Below are 17,870 nucleotides of genomic sequence, written 5' to 3'. Positions count from 1 at the left end.
TAGATTTTGGTTAAAATTCATTCATAGACTTAGACATATTAGATTCAATCTAAATTAGGGTCCATGTATTTTTGGGACTCTTTTGAGTGTAAGCATTCCCTCCTATCTTGGTTCCTCACCTTATTTAATCTATTATGATTTTTAAATTTTTTTTAAAAACCTTGTGTAATTTTATTACAGAGTCATTAATGACTTAAGTTTATTATAGTCATTTAATAATAATATCAATTCTAGAGACTCTTATGTCTTTGATTATATTTAAATTTTTTGAATTTGAACTCTCTATTATTAGTGAGTTTTAGTCAAAATTTTCTAATGGACTTAAGTTTATTAGATTCAACCAACTAAAACCAATGTATTTTGAAAAGTCTCCTAAGTATAATCAATATTAGAGATTGATTTCACACCTTATATAGGCTTTTTGAAATATCATCTTAAATAAATTTGACATAAATTTATTATTGAACTTAGACCTATATTGGTCGCCGTATATTTACTTAGCAACAACATCATTCATCATTCTATTCCTAAAACTTTCTTAACTTTGATCATGTTAAAAATTTTAGATTCTAAACATTTTTACACCCTATTTAGTTTATTATAATTTTTTAAAAATTAATCTCATATAATTTTATCACAAAATCTCTTAATGGATTTAGATTTATCATATTCATTTCTATGTATCCTTGAGATTCTCTTGATTTTGATCATATTTAAAAAACTTTAAATTTAGATCATATATATAATCTTTAATAAATTTTAATCAAAACTCATAATTTAAATATATTAGATTCAATTAAAATTAAGACTTGTAACTACGTCTTGTAATTTTGATTCCACACAATATTTAATCCGCCGTGAGTTTTTAAAAAAATTCAACTTTTTCTTAAAGGAGACAAATAATAATTTTATAATATTATAAAATATGATTAATTTTTAAAAATTTTAAATATACTTTGGTGGCTTAGATGTGTCATATGAGAGAGTATAGAAATAAAAGGGTATTTTAGTAAAAAGATATATAATTTGATAAATTAAAAAATATATATAGTGCGCGAAATTTAATATTTGTAAAAGTTGAGTGTGCTCCACTAGAATGTTAAGTTTCAACCTAGTAACCCCTTATCTTATCCTCTTCCACCGCCTCTCTCCCCTCTCCCCTCTCTCCCCCCTCAAGTAAACACAGCCTAAAAGCGTCACGTAGCGCCGGAGCCGATCGTTCTTTAATCCCAAATGCGTTTTCAGGCGATCTGTTTCCGGACCGAACGGAATGCAATTCAAGTACCGCAACGTCGGCGATGGATTCCGATCGGGGGCGTCGTTCGGCCGCCACCAGAGGCGCGGAGGCTTCAACCGCAGCTACTCGCAGCCCCACAACCGTCCCGCCATGAAACTGGAAATCCTAATGGAAGCCGGCCGCCTCGCCGCTGAATACCTGGTCTCCAAGGGAGTGTTCCCCTCCAGTGCTCTCCCACAGGACCTCGTAAGTGACAGCCGCCCAAATGGATTCACTGGCCCTGCGCGAGAAAACCCCAGCCCGTCGTCTTTCAATGACTCCCGAGTTCCGGCTAGGGACAGGCTGGGGGACGCCGGTGCTGGCGCTGGCTATGCAAGGAAAAGGTTCGACGATGATTACGATCGATTTGGACCGAGGAAGAACGCTAGGGCGCGGCGAATGGGGTCCTACGACAGAGGTTATGGTGGTCCGGACTGGGGTAGGGAACGGGCAAGACACAAACCGTGGTTGGAACGGAGTAGAAGCTATTCTGATATGGTGGAAGAGGAAGACGATGATTTTTTGGGCCGCCCGAGATACAACAAAGACCGCCAGAGCGGGCGTGGGGAGGTTGGGAGCAGCAGGGTTGCTGGAGATGAACAGCAATCGAAGATTGAAGTGGTGGGCGAAACAGTATCGGAGCTGGAGGACACTGGATCAAAGGCCAGTTCGAATAATACCAGAAAGGATGCCCCCACCGAGGGGTGTGCTGATGTGAACGGGGCAGACGATGTGATGGCCTCAAATCCCGAAGCTGGAGAAGTTAGGAGCTGCGAGAGTGAAGACGTGGGTAAGAAGGGCGTTGCAGAGATTTATTTGACCGTGAATCCTGGTGAAGTTGAGGAATGTGGCTCTGTCATTGATCACAGTAATACTCTGTTGAAACTTGGTGGTTCTCCAAAGGTGCCAAGAAGACTGCGGTCATCACTGGCACACAAAAACACTATTGCTCATGCTTCTCCAAAGGTGGGAAACGGGGTTGAATGTGCTTCTGAAGGAGAAACTGAAATGGTTTTAGACAAACTTCCAACTGATGGTTCCCTGAAACAAACCCGAGCATCATTGACCTATAAAAGTTTCCTTGATTATGATCTCAGGAATGAGGGTGTGAATGTGGTCGAAGTTTCTGGTGGAGAAACTGAAACAATTGCAAACAAATTTCTAACTGATAGCATAGTGAAAGTTTCACATATACATCACAATGTCAATCCTGAATGTGAAATGCCAGTCAATTTGTCTGATGATGATATCCAGTCCTCCAAGCAATCAATAGAGTCTCAGTGTGATTTTCAACAGAGCCTGCCTAGTTCAAAAATGTCCCTTACTGCAGTAGGTGAATGTGAGGATGATAAGGTTACTGAGCAGACTGGTAAAGAGGAACTTAACAAACAAGTTAGTTCACCTCCACCCAATACATCTCAGCAGAATGAGTTTTCTCAGCTTGATGGTGTTACAGAAACACAGTCTAGCCTGTTCATTGAGATGCCATCACAGGACGAAGAAATAATTAAGCCAGGTTATCAACTGAAACCAATCACTGCCCCTTCGGTTTCAATTGTTGAGGCCGAAACCATTTTGAAAATAGATGGAGTAAAGTGTAACCAATCAAATTCTTTTAAGATCTGTGACCTCAACCTAATGGAGGCTCCTGATGTAACTGATGTTCCTGAGGACCATATGCTGGGTGCTTCCCATACTTCAGCTCTTCCACAGGCATCTGGAAAACAGCTTTTAGTTGATTTCAGCCAGTCAAGAAATAACAGAGCCAACGATACATACGACTCCAACCAACTTTCAGGTGACAGAAAAGCCATTCAAGTAATTGATTTGGAAGAAGACTCCCCAATGGAAGTTAATGATCTTCTGAAATCTAAGTAAGCATTCATTCAACTGAATATTGGACCGTTTTTTGTATGTCATGGTTGGAAGATGTTGGACCTTGGTACATTATAGAGAGCTACTTCCCTAAAGCAGGATATTAGATATCCTATATATTTTATGTTTTCCTCATTGACTTCTAAGGCTTGTCTATATGAAAGGCCACTTTGTATAGTCTAACTTCAATTTCATGTTGTTATAGGAATGAAATAATATATCCAGTGGAGAATGTTCTAAACCACACAGCACATTCAGATGAACTTCCTGTTGTTCAGGATACTTATGGTCTGGCCATTTCTGATTATCTGGGAGTTGATATGACATGCAGGCCACAAGACCAAGGTGAACTTAATAACCTTCAAGTTGGAATGGGTCTTCATGGTGCAGAGGTATCATTCACTGAATTCTGGTATTGAGATTCAATTATTATTTTTGAGTGAACAATGTCACTGTAACTTACATGGCACAGAAGTATTAAATGCGATGTTGTTACTAATATAAAACCTACTTGTTGTTTTGGTATTTGTCTTATAGGAGTTTGCTGTGGTTGATGATTCAATATATGGAGCACTTGGAGATATAGGTTTGTCAAATATTATTTTGTTGTAGTCATTATGCTTTCCATGAAATGGTTATTTATATCTAGCAAACTTGATTTGACCATTAGTTGATTGTGACTTCTTTTTCGTTTGCTTATCAACTGGCATGTTTTATTCACTACTTTATACACACACACACGCATACACATATCATATTGTGATTCAAAACCAATTACTTAGTTCCATGATTGTCTATTTTCTTGGAATTGATATCCATTCAATTCTAGTGAGGACACTAGGATATGGGAAAGAATTGGAACATGAAAAGTAATAATGCAAACTTAGGGATTTGGTTTTTAGAAAGTAAATTTGCAAGAGTTTATTGTGATAAGTTTTCATCTTTAGGAGAAAAATCATTTAAAGGAAGTCTCCAATGTGGTAATTTTCTTATTTAGGATTTTAGAGAAGTGTTGGTAGAAGCTTATTTAATTTAGTTTCATTACCTAGTTTATAATTTGATTTATTTTCTAGTGTAATTGAGTCCTTTTAGGTATACGATTATTTCTTACAATATATATACTTTTTTTTCAATTTTTTTTTTTGGTTTGTAGCAGTTAAAAAAAAAAACAATTCCCCCATGAGATCAATTATATCTATATAAGAAATTATCTATTTCCCATGTTGCATCAATGTAAAGTATTGTGTGAATTTTAATTTGCTGTTGTGCTACTTTGGTATCTGGCTCTTGATGTTGGTGTTTGACACTCTGCTTTCTCTTACACGACTTCATTCTAGATATTGTGCATGCATCCCACCACATCCCTCAACCATGGTCTACCTCATTCCACTTAAGCACTATCACGAGCATTGCTGCCAACGAGCCTAACAAGCAACTCTAAATCTCTGTTGCAATCTTGTGACTATTTTGATTCTTTTCTCCCTTTACTCACCTTTCCAGTCCATCGTTTCAGATTTATTCCACCTTATTCATAATTCAAAGCTCGAGCTTTCCTTAGGCGAGTTTGCTATTCATACCTGCAATCCATCCTTCAAAATTATAAATTTGCACACTAGATTTGACACAACAAACACAATGGATCATTTTCTCATCAGATAGTTCCATTTCATTGGTTGCATATTCAGACTACCCAACACTACTGTGTTGGAACTACTCATCTCCTGTGTAAGCCTCAAAGCTGTGCTCATTGTTTTTGTAGTGTTGGAATCAACTCTAGAGATTCAACATGCCTAAATAAGGCTGACAGAACTCTTTTCTTCCTCATAAACAAAGAAATTCTCTCCTTTTTGCCGTCAAAGACCTTATTTCCTTTGTAGGATCGCAGTGAGCGTTAGGGGGGGTGGGGGGGGGGGGTTAAATAGCGCTTTTTAAAAGTTCAAGTTATTTTAAAAGCTTATCAGAAATATGCAATGGAAATAGACTTTAAACTCTTTAATACTTTCCTTGGTTAAGAACATAAGCTGAATTCATTCTCCCTTTGAACTTGCACACTAGGCACCTATTAAAGAAACAACAATGACTTTTCCTTTGAAGATGCTTTTGACATGCTCATAAGTTTAGTGGTTGAGCTTTTTTCACATGAAAGCATGCCCCTTAACTCTTTAGTATTCAAGTTGAGCCATCTGCAGGATTGAAAAATGGGCTTGCAACTCATTTGGCTCATAGACTGTGGATAATACAGTAGGGTCAGCAAGATTCACAAAAGCTGAACGCAGCACATTAGGCACTCCTTTGTCAATCTCCCCGGGTTGGAAAAACTTATCCTCAAGTGCTCATTTGTTCCATGATGGGACTTAAATCAGTCACATTACACATTGGAGACACCCCATAATCTTCCGGTAGCTGAATCTCAAGCATTTCTTGCCAATTTTCTTAAGCACCTTAAATGGACCATCATCCTTTGGTTTCGATTTACCAAATTTACCAAAATATGACTTCCAATGAACTGTAATAGATTGAATCAAGTTCACACCTTGCAAGGCATATACATCCTGACTTTTTCCATGGTAAAATACTCGATTAATGTGCTTTATACTCTGATAAGATATCAATATATTGATCTGTATTCATGTTTGCTTTTTCTTTATTAATTACTGCCTGTGTGGCTGTACTTTTCTATCATCAAATTGGTTATGAATATTAAGTTCAGTAGGCAACTTGGACCATCTCTTGATAGCTTTAAATTATGACTACTGAAAACTTTTGTGTCTATCTGAGCAAAATTTTGTATTCCCAGGATTTATTGATGTGTGGGACCAGCCACCACAGGATTATGAGAAGTTCTTTTGACATTTCAATTGCATCCTATTACTATTAAAAGGTTGCCCAGTTCCACTGGAAACATCTAGGCAATTAAAACTTCTCACTGTTGTATTATTAATATTTGTAGTTGCAAGAATCAATTTGGTCACAGCCGTAAAAGACAATTGATCATATATGATGCTGTCTATTTGGTGAAATCCTCGCTCTATGCCATTTCTTATAATAATAATAATTTTCTGATCCAAGTAATTCCTTTTGTTCCCTGCCAATTCTGTGTTAGAAAAACCTTGGAGGGCGCTGTAGAAGTGGCCTGTAAAGGTAGGAGGGGAAAGAAATGGTATCCCAGTATTAGTACATGAATCCAAATAAGAGGCCGCATTATGATCCTTGTGTGAATCAAGGTATTGTGTATTTATGATTGCCAGCATTGGCCATGCATATGAACACAGGGGCACTGCATTGGGTTCATCAAATGGGGCATTGTGTAATGGAAGTTTGGGATTCAATATGAAGTGCCTGAATTATAAAAGCGAACCGAATTATTTTATTCATTTGTAACTTAAGAAGTTGAAACTGTTTTATAAGGCTAAAGTGAGTTATATAATTTTTTTGGTTAATGTATCTTTACAGGCTATGAAATAGAAATGATCTGAGTTTTCTTTGGGATATTCTAATGTATATTTAAGTTTGCACATGCTCGGATATTCCATACATTATTGAGATGTTGGGCAAATATCCGAGTAATGCAATATTTATAAAGAACAAAAGACTTCATGCTTATATAGAATCAAACCAATTAGAGATCATTAGTTATTCAGACTCTAATTTTATTGGATGACAAGACACTTAAAGTTCTACATTAGATTATATATTATTATTCGTTGGAAGGGCTATATATCTTGGGGAAATGCTAAGTAGACACTTGTAGTCTCTTCCACTATAACAACAAAATTTATAACATATTATGAGACATCTAATCATAAAATATAGTTGTAAAATTTTATCATGAGGCTACAAATTATGGATAACATTGAAATAACATTAAAGATATTTTGTGACAATAAATTAACATTAGGTTCTCCAACAACAATAGGAGTTTGTATTGACATCAAATTCTTTATTATTAAAAAAAGATACAAAGTGGCTAGTTATTTACAGAGCATATTAGAATTTTGAGTGCTCTTCAAGGTAAACTCATTTCTAGTATATGTAACATCAAGTGGGAGGTTATTAAGATTAATATATTTAATTAAATATATTTGTAAATGATTAATTTAAAAGTGAAACTCAATTTAAAAGTGGGGGATTTGATTTATATTTCTATTTTAATTATTTTGCAAGGTTAGTAGGCTACCCTTTTTCTCATACCAACCTTCTCTGCTGAAGAAGGTTGGTAGGCTACCCCGATCTTCCACAAGCTTAACTCGATCATTCATATTAATGATGATTTGAGAAGCGCGAGCGACCATGTGCATGAGGATGGCTCCCCTGCTTCTTCTCACGGTTATGAGCCTCCTTCCCACGATCATCTCGGCCAATGGCAGCAGCACAGCGGAGAACGAGATGACCCACCTCCACTTCTTCTTCCACGACGTCGTCAGCGGCCGCAACGCCACCGCCGTCACCATAATTGGCCCGGTGACGTCGCCAGCGGGGACGGGGACGGGGACGTTTTTCGGCTTGGTGAGGATGATAGACGACCTGCTGACGGAGGGGCCGGAGCCGACGTCGCAGGCCGTGGGCCGGGCTCAGGGCTTTTACGCGGCGGCAGACCTCGCCGAGGTGGCTTTCCTCCAACCCATGAACCTCGTCTTCACCGCCGGCAAATACAATGGCAGCGTCCTCACCGTGCAGGGCCGGAACGCGCCTTTGCACAACATGCGCGAGATGCCGGTTGTCGGCGGGAGCGGCCTCTTTCGCTTCGCCCGCGGCTACGCGCAGGCGCATACGCATACCTTTTTCGCCAACGGGGACGCCATTGTCGAGTACGACGTGTATGTCAAGCACTTTTCTCAAAATTAAATGTAACTCAGATATCCAAGTTCTGGATGGTATTGTTATGGGAAAATAAGTAATTCTGGATGTTATTGTTATGTTCTGGATGTTATTGATATCAACAGGTAGATCATTGGTAGACTAAAGACTATAGCAATCAAGAAAATAATATAATTGACTGATATTGGATCTGTTGATTGATCAGTTATAGAAATAGAAGAACAGAAAGTGGAAGTCGAACATGTTGGAGGCTATAAAATAGAGACCAAGAATAACATTTTATTGTCTTGAACCTTCTTGTAGCCTGATCTTCTAAGCTTTCATTTTGTCTTGATCTTGTAGGAAGGTTGTTGTAGTGTGAATTTCATTATTCTTATGAACCAAAAAGAAGGAATACATATTCCTTATCTATTCAATTGTCAGGACACTTTTTTTCTTTATCTATTCCATGAACCTAACTCACTATTTTAATCTTGATTTAAATTAGTGGTTGGATTTCATAGTGTTTTAGTGTTAAATTCAGTATTTTGCTTTTAGTTTCTGTTCGATCAATTTGAGACACTGGAAAATTGACAGCATAGAACAACTAACCCTCAACCAAACATTCATTCTTATGAATTCATAAAACTGAAAAAGGGCATAATGAAGATGAAACGCATGTATTCTCTGTATCAACATTAATCCCACTAGAAACTTGTATACATCACAACAAAGCAAGGCAAGATCGCTCCAGGATTGAACACGAATAGCTCGTCCAAATTTGAACAGGTTTCCGCTGCGTGATCAGTCACTGAATCATACTCCCCAAAGCCATCTTCGCTCTTCTTCACTCTTCCTGCAATTACCCTGCAAACGATCATGGCCCTCTTCCCCCCATCCGACGAGATGTGAGGCATGCCGTGCGCCCTTCCGCTCGTAGCCATGGTTCGTATTCTCCCTGCCTCATCCGCTTTGAAGCCGTCCCGGATAATGCTGCAAACGCTGCAGTACTGCTTGCTTAATTGGCACAAGCTGGTGGATCCATGGAGGCCGAGGGAGCACGCGAGGGTCGTGGAGTAGAACCGCAACAGTTCGTTGCCGTCGGCAACGCACCGAGGATGTTTTCGCGCATGCTTGTTGGCCTTGATCTTTATGGAGTCCCTGTACTCCTCGAACTTTGTGATGGCCCTGTGAGTGTTGTGGACCTTGAGAATCCTATCGATTTTGCAACTCGGAGTTTGATTCTTGATCCAACTCGAGTAAAAGATTAGTTCGATTATGTTTCTGCTCGCGTCTTCAGGGGCCAATTCTGACACTAGTTCAGAGAAGACAGATGTAATTAGGCCGGCAAATGACAAGCAGCTGAATGAAGGAGTTACCTGCATGTCTAACCGCCTGGTGGAGCTCCAAGGATTCTGCCCTAAGGAACACCTCATCGCACTCGGGGCAAGGACAGAAGTTAGTCCTGGAGGAAGGAACCTTATAAGGCCCACTGATCGGATCAGCCATCACATGGCACTCGTAGCACCCAGAGAGCTTCCTCAGGTGCATTCCTCTTGAAGATCCTCCAAGAGAAGAGGAAGAAACAGCAGAGGCAGTGATGGAGGCAGACGAATGCGACGACGACGACGAAGAAGAAAAGGAAGTGGGAACAGCTGCAGCAGCAGTCATGTGTTTGGAAGGAGATCTCGAGTACCTGCTCGAAGCATTGCCAACTACCTCAACTACGCTATCAGTTTCTGGACTAACAACGCTAGGACTGCAGTGCCTCATGCTGCAGACAGACAAAGAGGAGCCAATTTTCTTGCTTTTTTTCATTTGCTCGCCTTCTTCGCAGGGGACTTTACAGGAAAAGATCTTTCTCAGGAATCCCCATGAAAGTGATGAGTTCTTGTGGCTCTTCGGTTTACTTCTCTTGCAGGCAGAGACTGTTTCCACGGCCATTTCCTCTCCTTGTTCATGTACACTACTTCTAATCCATATACCGATCCTGAACTCCAGATATATATATATATATAATGAAGGTTAGGTAATTGGTGTCGTCCTGATGATTCGATGCATGCATGGGGGATGAGGAAGGGGCCTAGTCCAGCTGCAGACGGCGTAAAGGACAAGCCCACCGTCCATTGAAAGAGCCTGATCACATTGATTGTACGTGGCCAGGATGAATTAATGGGAAAGGAGAAGGGACATTAATTAAGAAGGTGGTGATGCTGGGGGTAGGGCAGGGCACACACATGAAGCCCGGCCTGTTCCTTTGGTTGATGAATGACGATGGTCAGGAGGTAGAGGTCATGCGGTTGCCGTGGCTGTGTTCAATGCCAAGCATCAACATCGACGTACATGAAGCATGTGAGTGGATGCAGTGTTTCCTAGACAAGGTCCATCACCGCCTCCGTCTTTATTTGCCCATGTCTTCTCTAATCAATTTTCTAAAAGCATGTTGGTCTCCACCAATCTCTCTCTCTCTCTCTCTGTAGGGCTACACCAATTGTAGGGCAGACAAAATTAATTTGGTGCGACATAATCTATTTTTTATGTCCATCTAAATATGCAAATTAATTATTATATTGGCGATTTTAAGTAGATTTGTTTATCGGAGCACATTCGGAAATATTTATACTCTTAGTGGTTAAAAATTTGATATAGTAGATTATTTTATTGTGATATGGTAGGTAATTAAAGAGTTTAATTAAGTTTATATTAAAGATAAATAGTTATTGTGATATTTTTTTACAACATGATTACAAGCACTTAATTTGTAATTATATTTATTAAAAATTATTAATTAAAAAAATAAAAAATCATAATTAAATTAACAACACTTTTCACAAATGTATGCCATTATTATTTATAAGTCAATTATTTTTCCTTCAAACTGATTAGCCCAATCTGATTTATTTTTCCCTCAAATCTTCCTCCTAACCTAATTCTCTTCTCTCTTCATTCTCGACGAGTTAAGCTTTCTTCCTTTCTTTTTCCCATCACAATAACGAGTCATTTCCTCATGGTGATTCCGAGGTTACCCGTGGCCGCCTCATGTTACCGCGAGTCACCCTTGGTATTTAAGTTTTTAAAAAATATCGTTGCCTACTTATGCATGTTGGAATCCTAAATAGAAGCTTTTGGTTAGGGAATTTGGAGAAACTCTTGTAATTTTCCATTCAATTTTAATTAGTTTGCTTCAACATTTTTATTTTTTGTGCATAGACAATTTCTACTTGCCTCGTGGTTTGTTAATCATGTAAGTTGCGTTGTAATAGTCATTAATATGTTGTAATTTTTTCAAAGATAATTTATTAAAATTTTCTTGTATGATAGATTGGAGATATAAATATTCTAGAAGATGATCTAATATTAAATGATTTGAAATCACTTGTTAGAGGCCCCAATATCATATGATATGAAAATTTTATTTCAAATGGATTTAGATTAAGTGGAACGTAAGAGAAAAACTAAAAATTACGGTGTAATTCTTAGGACTATTCTTCAAGTTATCCAAGCATAATGACAGGATTAATTATAAATTAAGTACTTTATATATAATTTTATAAAATTTAAAACATGATGACTATTCTTTAACTATAAAAATCAGATAAATAAAAAGATATTAAATATTAGTTTATAAAATTTAAAAATTAATCCAGAATCCAATATTAATAGATTTTATTACTCATAATAATTTTCATAGATTAAATAATTAATTTCTTATTATTTAAAACATTGCAGGATGATAACTTGCAAAATAAAATATTAATGCATTCCTTGGCTTTCTAAGTGTAGTGTGTATAAATTATGCTTCAGATTTATCTATAGATTTATTTGATAGACGAATTAAAGAAGAAGAAGAAAGTTGTCTATCGAAATTCTGACACCTGAATTATATATATAAAAGGTAAAGAGGAGCTATCAGAGTTTGGATATGCATCGACATTGACACTGAAGCGTCTCAGATGACCGTCGTGAGATGTAAATATCCATTCTCATCATCAAGCTTCGCACTTCGATCGATATAATTAAGAGTAGAGTGTAAAAAGAAGAAATATAATTCGTAAAAACAACGTCGTCGGATTCAAAACCATGAAAGAGAAAAAAAAATGCATGGCGATAGAAATAATTAAGTTGAATATGCTTCATGGAGATGAATTGATCTGAACGGAACGGAAGAACATCACAAGAAACCAACTGACAACAAAACATGAAAGAGCTTAATTAATAATTGTATCTACTGCATTATCATTTACACTTACACCGGCGGCCTTGAGGAAAAAACAAGGGCCGTCGAAGAAGTGGCGTGGCTTGGTGTTGGGTGGGGGCGTGTGGAAGAAACCCTAACTTGGACCAATATTTATAGCGTGCGAGGGGGGATTATTAAAACCCTAGTTAGTGGATGGTGTCAAGCAGATTGATTGGGTCATGCACGTACATATCAAAATTTGGGCCTTGTCAAGTTTGGCTTGCTTAGACCAATCTTCAAAAACCCTAAAAAGGCTAAAAATATTAATCTCTCCTTAATTTCAAATGAAAATGAGGTATTTTTCTTAATTATAGTCTAAAGTTAATTACCATGCAAATAGGTCTAAATAAATTTAAAAATTGTTCTTGTAAATAGCTCCTAATTAACTCTATACTAACTAAGGTTTTTAGCTTTATGTGATTAAGGACGAGCAGATGTGAGGAAATAAGAGATATTAATCATATATATATATATATATACCTAAAACTTAATCCAATTAAACTTTGTTAACTAAACTGATTCAACTTGGTTTGTCACTAATTTATCCATAAAACATTTGATTTAAATTTGAACTTTCCCTAGTTCAAGCTTTATAATTTGATCTTTAAGTGATTAAGTAGACCTCATTTATATATATCACCCTAGCTAGCTAACTACATCTAATCCTCAAAGTATCTCAAAAATTAATCTAAAACCACTAAATCAATTTTTAAACTACATACTTAATTCCTTCATAAAAATCTTTGTTTTAAATCTAATTAGTTCTAATTAACTCTTATTAATATTTATTTAAATTACATTAAATTTTTACAGCATGACATCCTAGACGGATTTATAATCATCGAGGTTAGATAAACCTAGAGTGAATAATTCTTGATATTATGTAAGCTAGCTAGCTAGTTTGATTTCTTCTGCAAAAAAGTGGAATCCGCCACCTTAGCGGCCCCACAAGGTAGCTTGATTTTTATATAGACCCTCTTGGATGTGCAATAAAGTTAAGACCATAGATAATAATAAAACATATATAATATTGGGATTATAGGATAGTCCAAGCATTAGTCTTCATAATCCATTATATTTCACATAGAACTCCACCATGCATCTCACTTAATTCGTCTAGTTTGACTAACTTACCTAATTTATTCTTCTTCCTGTTCACCCCCGAATACATCTTGGAAATTAAGCATGGCTATGAAAACGATAATTATTGCATTATCAATCATTGAACAGTTCAATGTTTACAACATGTGGTATTATTTTAAATTACATGTTTACTGCAAATGGCATAACTCCAACCTCATTCAATCAAACAACTCTTATCAGACTCAACTACTTGCGGAAAGCATGCGCATGATAATTGAAACTATTGGTACATCCTGAGATGCCACATTATTCGAAATAACATTCGTGGAAGATTAGGCACTAGTACTTTCCTCAGACGCTTCCACTGGCCTCAATTACAATTGCCACTGACCCTTGCTGAACATTTGTATGTTGTTCAACCTCTCTCCTGGAACCTGCAAATCCATTGACACCATTTTGTGCATCAAATGCTTCATTTTCGGAGCTAACAAGTCTTGAATTAGTCGGCCTCTCCAATGGTTGTGGGTCCAATACCCCATGTTCCATTGCTATGGCCGTGTGATCTGAAATGCTAGATGTGAATTTGGTTGAAGGAAGCAGCGAAACTCGACAGAGAGGACATGTGGTGTTGGATGCAAGCCAATGATCAATGCAGTCGACATGAAAAGTGTGGCCACAATGAGGTATTCTCTGAAGGCGATCATCTGACTGATATTCCCCCAAGCATACAGAGCATCTAGACAAATAAAAAAAAAAACAACTAACATTTCATAAAGCATGCGACATGAGTTGAGTCATATCTTATTGAAAAGTTGAATAGTTCATCAGATTAATTTGTTCTAATTTAAATGAAAATTTTAGGAAAGAGGAGAACTTGGAATACCTTTTACACAACCTGCATCTTCCCACTTAATAGAGATTAGATGGTTCATTTCTGGCTCGAACTGATATGCACCATCAGTTATGTAATGTACTGTATCTTTTTAGGTATGATGCAATCACATTGACCTTGGTTTATCATGTATTTGGATAGTATTTACATTATTCAAAATTTATGACAATTACTGAGTTAATAAGTGGACAAGACAAACTCAAGTTGCTCAATACAACAACCCTTATTATCTTCTCCAATCACTTTAAGTTTGTTTGCACCAAAATCTTCTTTAATGAATGCTTCACTCCCATTGACTTTTGTCAACTAACTTGACAATATATGATCTCAGAATGAGAGTAACATAATTTTTATGTTTCTTTCATGAGCACAATGATAGAGAAGGGAAAAGGTGACTAGTCTATATTTAGATGCTGAACCTGCAGCAACCCTTGATAGGAGGAATGTGTTTGACTCTGGTTGTGTGAGAGCATCATTTAGAAGAAAAAAAAAACTCTGCAATTGAAGTAACACAAAAGTGATGCAAATAAAATAATCATTTAAAATAAGTTGGTCCAGTGATTAGTCAGAATTAGGGCTAAATTACAACCTCTATACTATTTGATCCAAGATACAAATTTTTAAGATAACAATTTTGTTATTGCTACTTTAACTATTTTCAGTACACAGCCTATTTTCTTTCTATTTTAGCTTAGCAAGAACATGTAAAGATTATAAAAGAAGCTGCACCTCATTGTTATATCATTCAATTATTAACACAATTTTCTATTTTGATGTTCTATCTCTCCTCCCTCAAGATATCCCTGACTAAAGCATGCCACCCTATGAGCTTGTGATCAAGACACTGTGTCCATTGGTGCCCAACTTCAATCCAAAATCTGCCTTGTCTCGTCACCAGTAAACAAGTCCACCCTAGTTAGACTACGGCCAGGATTTAACATCATTTCTCCCCTTTTCTATCTTCTTCACCATATTTCTCTTTCCCCCTTCTTCTCGAGCATGCTGTCAAACCTCTCTCCCGTAAATCAATGAATTGGCTCCTCCTATCCAAAAAATTACCAACCCCTACCAAATTAAATTCCCAAAAATTCTGGCATAACTAGAATTCATTGTCCACCTCTCTTGAAGACAACAGTCAGGAACTAACATCATTTGTAGACCACATATGAAAATTATATATAATTGTTGGGATCCCTTGCCAAAATGGAGTTTGTAATCCATGTAACAACAATTTTATTACTTCAAAGAAGAGAGAGAGAGAGAGAGAGAGAGAGAGAGAGAGAGAATGCGTTGCAGTTCACAGAGTACAAGTCTCCACACAATTTTTTGATATTATAATTGTTGGGATCAATTGCAACAATGGAGTTCCCAATTGACATAAAAGCAGTTGGACAACTTATAATGAGGAGAATAATTTTGCAGTCCACTGAGTATAAAGCTACACTCAATACATGGAGATCTAGATGCATGACAACTTTAACAAGACAAGTCAATATAATCTTAGTACACTCACTACCTTTTGAAATCACTTTTGTTTTGTTTTATTGGCTAGTAGCATTTAATTAACATTTCTAGTAAAAACTGCACCAAACCTTATTAATAAAGAAATCACAAAGCTCTAGTTTATTGTGCAATTTTATTTTATAATCAACATTTACTTGTAGCAACTTTCTCCTCAACGATGAGAGAAAATAACACCATCATTGTGAGAGAAGTAGATATTTGGTGTGAGGACCTTGGAATCAAAACACTCAAATACAGAAGACAATCTTAGATCCATAAAGACTGTATTGGACATCCTGGAAAACTTAGAAGAAAATATTGGCAAATTACTTGCCAAATGGACAAAAGTGTAGAGTCTTCTCTAAGGGAAGCATCCTGCAAAAACATACAACTGGATTGATACTGATCTGAACACTAACATGCATCTTAACCCACAATTACATAACTCCATGTTCAAGAAAAAGAATTAGTTATTTTCCAAAATTGTAATGGTGAGTCATCATGAAAATAAACTTAGAACTAGATTAAGTAATCAACCAAGAAAGATGAAAGCACAAAGTTAATTCTTTTGAATAATTGTTGAAGGAAGATGAAAACAGAAAGAAATTGTGCATAGGATTTTTTATGGCAGGGCTAATTGCAGAGATATAGAAGTGCTTTGTATCCCCTCTCCCCGTGGCTTAAACAGGAAAAGGAAAAATGGTACGACAAGCAAGAAGAGAGGTTTCCTATGAAGGAATAAATAGATCAGGTCAGATTTGTCCATAATGGATAAACATGGATACATTACCATACCTTACAATAAGTACATGGTAGTTATTTCATGTTTGTGTTATATACCTATCAGGTATCCAAATGATATGACACAGGAAAAAACATTCTCCTTCCCATTAACTTCATCTTTTTCCTATGATGTCTACAAGAGAAGATACTTAGATTGTGAATCCAAGAAGATTTTCCATATTGGTGATCTCTTCTTAGAACAATGATAGAAGCTGCTGAAATTCAGTGAGTCTATTTCATTTTGATTTCAACATTGATATCAGAGCAATATATCACAATTTCTCTTCTGGTTAATGGTGGAGAAATCTGCCCGCCAACACCTCACATTGCTTTCCTACTCAACAAAACAGTGCATTGGCAAGCCACAGTTGTGTTGCTTTTCTGGTGGATTCAGAAGATCCAATATGGCACAGAGGCCTCTATGGGTAACAAAGTTGATTCCTTATAACACTGGCTGTAGGCAAGAGCACTAACACAAGGCAGTGTCACAAACCAAAAAAAAAAAAAAACTACATTAATCACAAAATCACAGTTGCAGTTGCAGTTGGAACTCATTACCAAATTGAAGCAAACACTTATAAACAATAGAGACAAGATTGCACGCAAGGAAGATAGTCAAGTATTTCTCATAAGTTTAGGGAATAGTAAGTGCACGTCGTTTTCAACAATCTACGATATGCTCAAAGGATGTAAAACTCAACGCATCAATATAATAAGGAATGACGAAATTCGTAAAATGAGCCATGGGAACCACTCACTGTGTCTCTCTAATCAAGAAGCTCTCTTTGAACACAACTACCGGAAGCATCTCTCTCAACTCCTTCTTTATGCCCGACTCCGGCCGCTGGATGCGCACATAAAGTTTAAAAAAAAAAAGAAAAATTAAAGAATGAAAGCAACTAGAACAGAGTTCGGCAGAACCCACGCCGATGTTAAAAGATAATAACATACTCTCGATGTTTCTCCTCGACTGAGCTGGGCGGCCCTCAATCTGAGGGATTGCCAATGCGCCCGGCGGCGCTGCAAGTAGGACAGATAGAACAAAAGCAGGAGGACAAAGGTGAAAAAGACCGGAACCGAGAAGATGAAGGCCTGGTAGAGCTTCAGCTCAGGGGAAGCATCTGAACAGTATGTGGCTGGGTCTGAGGAACCACAAGACATCACAAACAAAACCCTAAACCCTGGTACCAATTCATGGACAGCCAGGGGCGAAATCTTTGGGGGAGGATGCCCTGCGAAGATGATGGGGATTCATGGAAGGCAAAAAAATCTAATGCGAATAGAATTGAGTCAGTGGTTCATGGATCGGATGTGAGATGAACAAGAGAAGAAGAGATTAAGACAGACGACGAAAAAGCAATTTTTTATTTGGAGAGGAGAGGAGACGGAGGGACCACGTCAGTCCTCCTTGACGAGATTCATCA

At 37.3% G+C, this 17,870-nt stretch overlaps 4 protein-coding genes, 1 non-coding gene and 1 pseudogene across 5 annotated transcripts; 3 read left to right on the top strand and 3 right to left on the bottom strand.

The window, feature by feature from the left end:
- Nucleotides 1–1,270: 1,270 nt before the first annotated feature.
- On the top strand, nucleotides 1,271–6,213 carry LOC141820410 (uncharacterized). Its single transcript, XM_074707717.1, has 4 exons — nucleotides 1,271–3,150; nucleotides 3,357–3,543; nucleotides 3,689–3,737; nucleotides 5,949–6,213. Exons 1-4 carry the CDS (start codon nucleotides 1,271–1,273, stop codon nucleotides 5,999–6,001), a joined length of 2,169 nt encoding a protein of 722 aa, XP_074563818.1. The 3' UTR covers nucleotides 6,002–6,213.
- Nucleotides 6,214–7,399: 1,186 nt separating this feature from the next.
- LOC141820411 (dirigent protein 22-like) lies at nucleotides 7,400–8,105 on the top strand. Its single transcript, XM_074707719.1, has one exon. The coding sequence runs from the start codon at nucleotides 7,442–7,444 to the stop codon at nucleotides 7,994–7,996; it is 555 nt and encodes a 184-aa protein (XP_074563820.1). The 5' UTR covers nucleotides 7,400–7,441; the 3' UTR covers nucleotides 7,997–8,105.
- Nucleotides 8,106–8,611: 506 nt separating this feature from the next.
- Nucleotides 8,612–9,910, bottom strand: LOC141820446 (uncharacterized). Its single transcript, XM_074707763.1, has 2 exons — nucleotides 9,328–9,910; nucleotides 8,612–9,263 (listed from the first exon to the last, which is right to left on the bottom strand). Exons 1-2 carry the CDS (start codon nucleotides 9,890–9,892, stop codon nucleotides 8,656–8,658), a joined length of 1,173 nt encoding a protein of 390 aa, XP_074563864.1. The 5' UTR covers nucleotides 9,893–9,910; the 3' UTR covers nucleotides 8,612–8,655.
- A 248-nt stretch (nucleotides 9,911–10,158) lies between these two features.
- Nucleotides 10,159–17,870, top strand: part of LOC141820309 (uncharacterized) — a 43,778-nt pseudogene continuing 36,066 nt past the window's right edge.
- On the bottom strand, nucleotides 11,853–11,944 carry LOC141820487 (small nucleolar RNA Z161/Z228). The gene has a single exon (XR_012601139.1). It is a non-coding gene; the product is annotated as a small nucleolar RNA Z161/Z228 (small nucleolar RNA).
- LOC141820472 (RING-H2 finger protein ATL58-like) lies at nucleotides 13,374–17,831 on the bottom strand. The gene is made up of 3 exons (XM_074707798.1): nucleotides 17,398–17,831; nucleotides 17,205–17,290; nucleotides 13,374–14,004 (listed from the first exon to the last, which is right to left on the bottom strand). The coding sequence occupies exons 1-3, from the start codon at nucleotides 17,605–17,607 to the stop codon at nucleotides 13,620–13,622; spliced, it is 681 nt and encodes a 226-aa protein (XP_074563899.1). The 5' UTR covers nucleotides 17,608–17,831; the 3' UTR covers nucleotides 13,374–13,619.

This window comes from Curcuma longa, unplaced genomic scaffold (assembly GCF_044706935.1).
Source record: "Curcuma longa cultivar G26 ecotype Majalengka, Jawa Barat unplaced genomic scaffold, ITB_CL_G26_1.1 utg3290_np1212_1714210_RagTag, whole genome shotgun sequence".
Taxonomy (NCBI): Eukaryota; Viridiplantae; Streptophyta; class Magnoliopsida; order Zingiberales; family Zingiberaceae; genus Curcuma; species Curcuma longa.
This window is presented reverse-complemented; position numbering and strand designations above follow the sequence as displayed.

Excerpts from the sequence above, each read along its gene's own strand:
- LOC141820410 (XM_074707717.1), top strand. The coding sequence starts at position 1,271 with ATGCAATTCAAGTACCGCAACGTCGGCGATGGATTCCGATCGGGGGCG. Across the intron at positions 3,151-3,356 it reads AATGATCTTCTGAAATCTAA|GAATGAAATAATATATCCAG; the intron begins GTAAGCATTCAT and ends ATGTTGTTATAG. Across the intron at positions 3,544-3,688 it reads TGGGTCTTCATGGTGCAGAG|GAGTTTGCTGTGGTTGATGA; the intron begins GTATCATTCACT and ends TTTGTCTTATAG.
- LOC141820411 (XM_074707719.1), top strand. The coding sequence starts at position 7,442 with ATGTGCATGAGGATGGCTCCCCTGCTTCTTCTCACGGTTATGAGCCTC.
- LOC141820446 (XM_074707763.1), bottom strand. The coding sequence starts at position 9,892 with ATGGCCGTGGAAACAGTCTCTGCCTGCAAGAGAAGTAAACCGAAGAGC. Across the intron at positions 9,264-9,327 it reads CCAGGCGGTTAGACATGCAG|TGTCAGAATTGGCCCCTGAA; the intron begins GTAACTCCTTCA and ends TCTCTGAACTAG.
- LOC141820472 (XM_074707798.1), bottom strand. The coding sequence starts at position 17,607 with ATGTCTTGTGGTTCCTCAGACCCAGCCACATACTGTTCAGATGCTTCC. Across the intron at positions 17,291-17,397 it reads GTCGAGGAGAAACATCGAGA|CGGCCGGAGTCGGGCATAAA; the intron begins GTATGTTATTAT and ends GTGCGCATCCAG. Across the intron at positions 14,005-17,204 it reads TTCTTGATTAGAGAGACACA|ATGCTCTGTATGCTTGGGGG; the intron begins GTGAGTGGTTCC and ends TTATTTGTCTAG.